We start from the raw sequence: 8,665 nt of genomic DNA on the forward strand, positions 1-8,665 counted from the left end.
CTAGTCATTCAACGTCATGCACAAGCTCAGTACCTATCTAGGTCTTCTTAGAGTTTTAAGAGTCTGTTTTCTATTTCTTCCAAAAAGGATTCAAAGACATTAACCACCAGGAGAGGTGAGCAGAGTGTAGCCGGGAGAAGGGAGCATAAGAATGCCTAATATTTAATTACTGAAATTTACACAATCATGAAATTATATGCATGAACGGACTACATAAATTATTCCATAATGGCTGCAAGAAAGCACACTGTCTCGGGATGATGCCCTCCACTCGCTGACAGCGCATCAAATCACAATCTTTTTCTCACAAAGGAGAAAGCAAAAGTGACCTTCCAGCATATGCAGTTGCTTCCAAGCCACCCTGGCAAGCCGGTCCCCGCGGCGGCTCCACTTTAAACAGCCAAAACAGCAAATGCAAGCTGGCCAGTGCCTCGCCCTCCAGGCCGGGACCCCAGGGTTCCAGGTTACAGTGGGCCTGGAATCCCCACCGCCGGAGTGGGGCTACCCGGAGAGGTAGGGGTACGTTTGTGAAAGAAAAAAGACTCACTTAACTGAAGAAACCCCGATTAAGAAAGAGGAGGAAGCAGACACGAGTGAGTTAGGTATTCAGCAAATGTTTGCCCACGAGGGGAGAACAGAACAGCCTCCTCCACCCAGCGCCCAGAGTAGACACTCAGTAACTAATTGCAGGATTAAAAAGACAAGGACACAGCCTCAGCACCTGGGAAACCTGGAGAAGAGAGCTGTGAAACAGTTCTCAGAGGATGCAGCGGTGAAGCTGCTGACAAGCCCTGGGCACCCGTCACTCCTACCCCAAATCCAGATCGCGGTACACGCGCCACGCACTGCCCGGTTCTCACTCTCCTGAGGACAGCACCACCGCCTCCTCGCCCCCTACCCAGAGGGACGGGGCAGGAATGAGGTGGGGGATAGAGAAACGCAGGACGGGTCAATGCTTAATTTCTTGTTTTCCCCTGGGATGGGGGGAGGGGGGGCGATGACTATTCCAACTTCTTTTCGGCCCGCCCCGTGGGAAAAGCAGGCCAAACCTTAAGGGTGGTCTAAAAACAAATTCCCTGCAAATTTGCAAATGGGCAAGGGTGGCGACAAGCGGCTGGAGGCCTCAAACCTGGTGCAGACTAAACAATCACACAAGCACAAGGCTCTGCAAAGCTGCAGGGGCTCCCCCGCCTCCCCTTGGTGCAGCCCCGAGAATGCACTTTGCAGCGAGCAGCACTGCCATGCGCGCGCACACACACAAATGCACACCCGAAACTATTCTGAAATGTCGGGGGTCTCTCGCGTGCTAGAAGGGACGAACCTCAGCCGCCCCTCCGTCGGAAAGTCACCTCACACGCGTGCCCCCCGCCTAGAACCGGCGGAATTTCGGTGACAAGCCAGAGGCGACGACGGTCACGGCCGGTTGAGGAAAGGGGGAGGGGGCGCAGCGGTCGCCCCAGCCGCGTTCCTTGGACGCATCCTCCCAAAGCCCCAAAACCCCCCTGCTGCACCCTCACCTTCCTCGGCGGCGGCTGCATGATGCTGAAGGGACATCAATCCTCCACCGACGGCGGCGTTAGCTAAGACGAGGAGGAGGGCCGAGAGGAGGGGACGGCCCAGCCGGCGTGTGTATGTGTGTGAAAGGAGAGCCTGAGAACGAGGACTAGCCCGGGAGGGAACAAGGCCGGCGGGCGGCAGGAGGACCTGGGTCGGAAGGCGAGTGTGAAGAGAAGGAGGAGGAGCGCCGGGAAAGCCTGGGGCTCTGGCGGCCTGGGGGGTGTGTGAGGGAAGGAGGCGGAGACCGCGAGGGGGCGGGGGCCCGGGAGCTGGGGCTGTCTCCCAGCTCGCCGCTCGGCTCTCGAGGAGCACCCCGCGTCGTCCGGCTCCCCGTCCGCTGTCGGCTCCGGGGCTCCTCACAGACGCGGTCCCCCGCCCCCACTCAGGCAGCCCGGCCCCCGCTGGGCCTGACGCCCCCACCCAGCCCGGGGAGGTGAAGGCGGTGCCGCGCTCTCAGCTTCGGCTCCTCCACTCAGGCCGCGGGAATTTCCGGCCCCACCGCGAGGCGCAGCGCCCCACTCCGGCGGCGGAGGGGACAGCTCAGGCCGGGGCCGGGTTCCAGAGCCCGTGGCCGCGGCGTGGGGCTCCGTATCGTGGCGGGGACGGGGGGAACTAACGGATCGGTCGGCGAATAGGAGGGGCAGGGACGTTAGCAGAGCACGAAAATACCCCCGTCCTACTCGAGAGTGGCACGTTCCAAGCGCCTCCTGTCCTCCCTCCCCCACACTAGGAGCCAGCCGGGGGCTTCCCGCGCGCTTTCCCGCCAGCCTGCCGCGGCGCGCGCCTCCGATCGGGGGCGTGCACGTGGGCGGGAGAGGGCTTTGCGCTGACGCACGCGCACAAGCCGCCCCTACCTCCCGATGGCTTTTGCGACTGCAGTGCTCGTGCGGGGTGGGGGTTCGTGGACGTTCAGAATGAAGTTTTTACAATGAGAAGGGGGCAGTATGCCTGTGACAGTCGGAGAGTTCCTTTTCTTTTGCTTTATTTCGGCCCTCCAACACCCCTCTCTCCCGAGCGAATGGGCCCGGCAGATAGGCTCCAAGGGAGCGAGCATGAACAAGTCTTTTCGCAGCCGACCGCAGGTGCCTGACTGTTGTTGGGGGGCAGGGGGAGTGTCTAGTTTCCCTTTAAAGAAAAAAAAACAAAAACGGCTCTCTACTACAGGGCGTTGGAGTCAAAGAGCATGGACTCTGCAGGAAGGGAACAGTGAGGTCGTTAAAGGCAGGGCCCCCATTTTATAGATGGGGTGACTAGGGCCCATAGAGGACTGGAGACTTTCTGAAGGTCACACAGTAGGACTAGAATCTCTGGATCATGAAGGGTTCTTTGGGTTATAAAGAAACAGGTGCAGACGATCCATTAGGAAAAGTAGAGGAGGCAGCAGAGGCAAAGGAAGCCCTTGTCTAGGAATCAGGAGCTCTGGATGCCAGTCCACTCTGCCGGCCTCTAGTTGGCTAACTGAGCTGGGGCTGCCTCATCTGTCAATGAGGATGCTCATCCAGGCAGCCCCAACCCCACCCCTCACCCCAGTACCTTCCTGCTCTGTCCAGACCACCTGGGGGTAGGGGTATCAGCCTCCCTTGGAGTCCTTAGAAGAATAAAAATCTCTCCTCTGGAGCCACAGGGCTGTGTAGAGGGTGAACTAGAGTGTCCCATCGTTTTGTCAGAAGTTGGCATCTCAGACATCTGTTCTCAGAAGTGTAGTCAGGCAAAACAGGAAAGTGAGTGAGGTCTGTAGAGACCCAAGTAAATTGCTCAAGGCCACATGGCCAGAAATTGGGAAGATGGAACTTGAACCCAGGTTATTTACATTGAGTTAGCCTAGATTCGTGTACAGGAAAGTGATAGAATCAGAGACATGTTTGAATCAGATTTAATCTAGAGCTATGTGTGAACTAGGAGACCAAGCTTGCTATTTCTAGTTTCCTTGAGGCCATTCAAAAGTCAGTCCTTCAACATAGTCCTCAGTTACTATCAGAGAAGGCATGGGGCAAGAGAACAGGTGAATGGAGGCCCATCTTCCTGATAGTTGTGGGTCAATACCTATAGCCCAGGCCAGAGGTAGCCAGGCTGGGCTCCAGTCTCAGCCCCACAACCAATTCATTGTGAGGCCTTGAGTTAGTTCAACTCTTTCAGCCTTTATTTCCTCACTTGTAAAATGGGGATATAATACCAGCCTTGCGGGCTTGTATTAAGTAGATTTTCTCCTACCACAAGACCTGGTACATAGTGCTCAATAAATGCTCACTGACTCATCATTCGTTCAAAAATATTTGCTAAGGTCCTGCTTTGTGCCAAGACTTGTACCGAACACCAGGGATAGAGGAATGAGCAAAACAGTATCAGCCTACGCCTTCACCAAGGCTGAGTTCCAAATCAACCATTCCATGAATGACACTGGGCTAGTCGGGGAGGGGTAACAGTGCTTGCCCAGATGTAGTGTCCCACACATAGAAGGTACCTGAGAAAGATTTGCTGAATCCTAGTCCGGCGTGTATCTAGTCTGGCCCAGAGACTATCCTCCCTTCACCTTCCTCCTCTGGCAGTGAGCACTGGGGGTATAAATGGGCTGGGTGTTCGGAGGCTTGGATCCAGCCTCTACCACTGATATGCTGGGCCTTCTCTGGGCCTTGGTTCCAACCACAGAATAAGGTAAATGAATGAGCCTGGAACGTAGTAGACTCTTCACAGATTAAATCAAACCCTGGGGCTTCACTTATGAATTTAGGAGGGCATCCTCCTAAATAATTTGCCATTATTCTGAAACCAGCAATGGCATTGACTTTCTGGAATAATTTCCTTTGAAGGTGTTACAAAACTAAGGGGCAACACCAGATGGGCTTGCCTATTAACTGCTTTTTCAAAAATGATTTTTAAAAGTATACATTTAATATTTACCACAAGAACTTTCCAAACTCCAAATTTTCATGTTACTTTTCCAAGCTATTCTTAATTGTAATCCTATGGGATAGTATTTTCTTCATTTTACAAATGGGGAACTAGAGGCTCATTAAAAATAAGTGACTTGCCCTGAAGTAATGGATTTGGGACAAGAACCCAGTTCTCCCATTTGCCTCTATGAGGAATGTTCAAAGGAATTAGGAGAGTTCACCCAAGAAAAAAGCAGACCAGACGGATACAATCCATATGTTCCAAAGTCACAGGGATAGGGAGAGGGGTTTCTGTGATTTATGCAAACCTGAATTAAAATGCACATATACCCCTTTAAACCAAGCTGGGGACTTCCAGAGCTTTGCTCCTGCAATGTGGACAAGCACCATGTTACCAGTAAGATCTCTTAAGATTCTTTGGGGAAGATGCCACAGAGCTGTCCCAAGGCCACAGAACAGCATGCACTGTGGCTCCAGAGACAGAACTGGAACAGGTCTCAGCTGCAAGTAGGGAAGGAGGTTTTCCAGGCAGAGCCACCCCTAGAGGGGACAAACTCCCCCATCTCTGGGGCTGGGAAAGCAGGTATTAGTTCATTTCCTTCAAGGAGGCCAAGTATAGGATTCTCACCCTGGGAAGGACTAACAGCTACCATTTATGTTGCCTTTTCCATGTTTCAAGCATTGAACAAGACATGTCATTTACATTGTTTCTAATCCTGACAACAATCCCTTGTGATATATAAGACCTCATTTCACAGATTTCACAGCCTGAGATTCAGAGGTGAAATGACCTGCCCAAGGTCACACAGCTAGGATAGGAGAGCCAGGCCTGGCGCCTGGCTCCCTCTGGCTCTGAAGCTGTGCTCTCCCTCTAGTGTATGTACTGCTATGCAGTCTCCCAGAAGGAAAATGATTCTAAGTTTAAGAACCAGGATGGAAAGCTGGCCTGAAGCAGGTATATGAGTGGGCTTTGGAAGATGAGCTATTCCAATATTCCACAGGGCTCTCAGGAGAAACCCCATGGAGGCAAAGTGTACAGCAGCCCTTGAGCATGGCTAGAACATAAATAGCATCCCACCACAGTCTAGAGTGGGCACCCAGGAAAGGTTGGCACTCCACCCAAGGCTCTCTCCCAAAAAGGTGGCCACCAACTCATCTGCCCATACGGCACCAAGGCACCCTCTCAACCCATCCTGCAACTGGGGTTCACAGACCCTCTACTTCCTTTCCTGCTCTGTCATTATCCCCCATTTACAGATGCCAGTTATTTCCTGCCTGCACCCCACAGAGCCTAGCTGAGCAGGCTGCTGCAGACAATGCAGTCTGTAGACCCCACTTCCATTCACCTCCCTTCTACCCTAGTCACCTTTCCCCCTCCACCTCCATCCCACATACACACACATAGAGGCCTTTGCTCCTACCTGAACTAATCCCCTCAACAAGGTCAGCCTGGCGTGGGAGTATGCCTATCTCCTCCACTAGTCTGCTCTCAAGACAAGAGAATCACAGAGCACTGAAATGAGGCTTTGAGATCTGTGACCAACGGAAGAGGGCAGGGGCTCTCTCCCTAGGACACAAAGTGAGTTTGTGGCAGAACTAGACCTTGGACTCCATCCAGCGTCACTCAACAATCCCCTTATTCTGGGCTCAGTCATAGCAGGTCTCTGGGGTAAGCCCCAGCATGCACGCCAGGAGCTCCCAATCTCAACACATGGACGAAAGGTCACAGCAGTGAATCGAGGACATGCAGGGCCAGGAGAGTCATAGGGAGCCAGATTTTACCAAGTAGTAGCAGGGGTCTAAGGCCAGAGGTAAGTCCTTGAGAGGCAGGCACTGGGGCAGGGAATTATCTGGTCAGCTACTGCCTCTGCCAGGGAGTATTACAACTTGGGGTGGAGATGAAGGTACAGCCAGTTCCAGGGCTTTAATAGGAGCTGGCAGTCACATGGTTTTGACATCAGGAGGCAGACTAGATTCTGGTCCTATTTTTGCCTGGTACTTGCCGAGTGTGACTTTGGTACATTACAAATTCTGTCCTTCTGGGGGGTGGTGCAGGTTAAATGAAATAATGGGTACGTGATCTGTAAGAGGCTGAGGAGCTATGTGAGCAAGTGATTACCCATCCTTGGATAGATCAGGGAAGGCTGAGTGACCAACCGTCAGTGAGGACACTGACGAGGGGCTTCCCACTGGGAGCTGCAGTGTGATCACAACTCTGTGAAACTAGGACCAATGGGTAAAACTGGTTAGGGTTAAGGGGTGATATCACGGGGATTTGGGGTCAGACAAACCTAAGTTAGACGTCCGGTTCCTCCTCTACCTGGCTCTGGCTTCTTTGACAGGGACCTGAAAACTCTTGTCAACTGAGTTCCCTTGTCCATAAAAGGTGAATAATGATTTTTTGCAGGGTTGTGATGGAATTAAGTGGAAATGTTTATATACAATGCCTGCAACCACGCTGGCCCACACATGTAAGTTTCCTTTGTATGTGCATGTGTTTTCCTTCAGTTTCCATTCATTTTGTTCTAGTTTTGTTTGTAAATTTTAAAAAATAAAACAAAAAAGAGGAATTCCCATGGGAGGAGGTTGAGAGCCCAACAACAGTCCTGGGTTTAGCTCCTGACTCACCATGAAGCCCCAGGAAGTCCCTGCCCTCCCTCAGCCTTCATTTCCTCATCTGTAACACCAGGAAGTTTCTCCAAAACCCAGCCTGGAAAGAGAAGGAAGCTATCTATCTGTGAGCCCTTCCATGGAGAGGACCCTTCAGGCTGAGCTGAGGGATAGAGTAAAGCAGGGACCAGGGGAGGGAGATGGAGTTGTGGGAGAGGACCAGCAAAATGGGGAAGTGGCAGCTCTGTAACCCCTGTGCTTCAGCCCATGAAGGAAGCAGATCCACTCACCTGCTGCCTATCTTCCCACAGCCTGCCCGGTTAATGCCAAAACAAAACACACTTGCCTGCTCCCTGCCGTGGGAGGATGGAGGGCAAAAATGAGCATCCTGGAGGACTGGGAGATGCCCTGGCATTGTGCCTCTCCTTTCTGGGCATCTACTCTTCCCCTGTCTGTGGCACATCCAGACACCCCTGTCCTGTGGCCTGGGTGAGCTGAGCACCACCCTCAGCCAAAACTGGCCCAGTGTGTGGTACTCCCCCAGGATCTGCACTCCCCTCTCGCTTTTTGCCCTCCTAAATGGACACCTCCAACACCTAAACCTGCCTGCCTTCCCAGTACAGCCTCTGAGATGTGATCTAATTCTCCCCATGCAGAGAACGTGGCATCAGAATGCTGGGAGCTACTTTCAGTCACTGTGGGAGGGAATTCCCTGGCTCTGGGGAAGCTCTTTCTGCAGAAGCGAGCAGGTGGTGAACCTCCTTGAAGAGACAGACTCCGCCAACGCTGTAGACAGAGCCAATCCTGGGGTAAAAAGCATCAAATTCACCACCCCCAACTTCTCTCTGATGCTTGTCTACACTGGGCACGGGAATAATAATAGCTCATATTTTATAATAGTTACTATGCGTCAGCACTTCACACAAATATTAATTCTCACAACAACTTTGAAGTAGGTACTGTTAGCCTCATTTTACCCTGGGACAGCGGTTCTCAACCTTCCTAATGCCGCGACCCCTTAATACAGTTCCTCATGTTGTGGTGACCCCCAACCATAAAATTATTTTCGTTGCTACTCTATAACTGTAATTTTGCTACTGTTATGAATCGTAATGTAAATATCTTTTTGTTTTCCGATGGTCTTAGGGGACCCCTGTGAAAGAGTCGTTCGACCCCCCCAAAGGGGTCACGACCCACAGGTTGAGAACCGCTGCCCTAGGGTTACACAGCCAATAAGTGGCAAACTGAGATTTGTACCAAATTAATCAGGCTCCAGGGTCTGTGCTGCCACACTGCTACACAAATATGCTGCCAGAAGATGGTATCCCCCATAAAACCCAGGTCCCAATTTGGAATATGGCAAGATGCTTGCCCTAGCATCTTAGAATACAAGCATTTCCCCAAACTTGCCTGAGCTGAGAATCACCTAGGGGCGCTTGTTTAAAGCACAGGGCCCTCAGCCCCTCCCCTGAGGATTCAGCAAGTTTGGTGTAGGAAGAGAGGAAATAACTGACACCTGGAAATTGTCCCCAAAAATATTTGTTGAGTGAACGAATGCCCCTGCCTCCTCTAAGCCTCTATACTCATCTCTAAAATGGGGTTACACC

At 52.1% G+C, this 8,665-nt stretch overlaps 1 protein-coding gene and 1 long non-coding RNA gene across 3 annotated transcripts in view; one reads left to right on the forward strand and one right to left on the reverse strand.

Moving 5' to 3' along the window:
- Positions 1–2,090, reverse strand: part of FCHSD2 (FCH and double SH3 domains 2) — a 222,154-nt gene extending 220,064 nt beyond the window's left edge. The window contains exon 1 of one of the 2 annotated variants that reach the window (XM_019649420.1): positions 1,518–2,090. In XM_019649420.1, coding sequence (XP_019504965.1) covers positions 1,518–1,538 — 21 coding nt within the window. In that variant the 5' untranslated portion in view covers positions 1,539–2,090. The remainder of the gene's footprint in view (positions 1–1,517) is intronic. The other variant, XM_019649421.1, reaches the window with a different exon arrangement.
- A 4,327-nt stretch (positions 2,091–6,417) lies between these two features.
- On the forward strand, positions 6,418–7,809 carry LOC109386320 (uncharacterized). Its single transcript, XR_002124771.1, has 3 exons — positions 6,418–6,465; positions 6,856–6,919; positions 7,715–7,809. It is a non-coding gene; the product is annotated as an uncharacterized LOC109386320 (long non-coding RNA).
- Positions 7,810–8,665: the final 856 nt, after the last annotated feature.

The sequence above is a fragment of the Hipposideros armiger genome, unplaced genomic scaffold, assembly GCF_001890085.2.
Source record: "Hipposideros armiger isolate ML-2016 unplaced genomic scaffold, ASM189008v1 scaffold_132, whole genome shotgun sequence".
Taxonomy (NCBI): domain Eukaryota; kingdom Metazoa; phylum Chordata; class Mammalia; order Chiroptera; family Hipposideridae; genus Hipposideros; species Hipposideros armiger.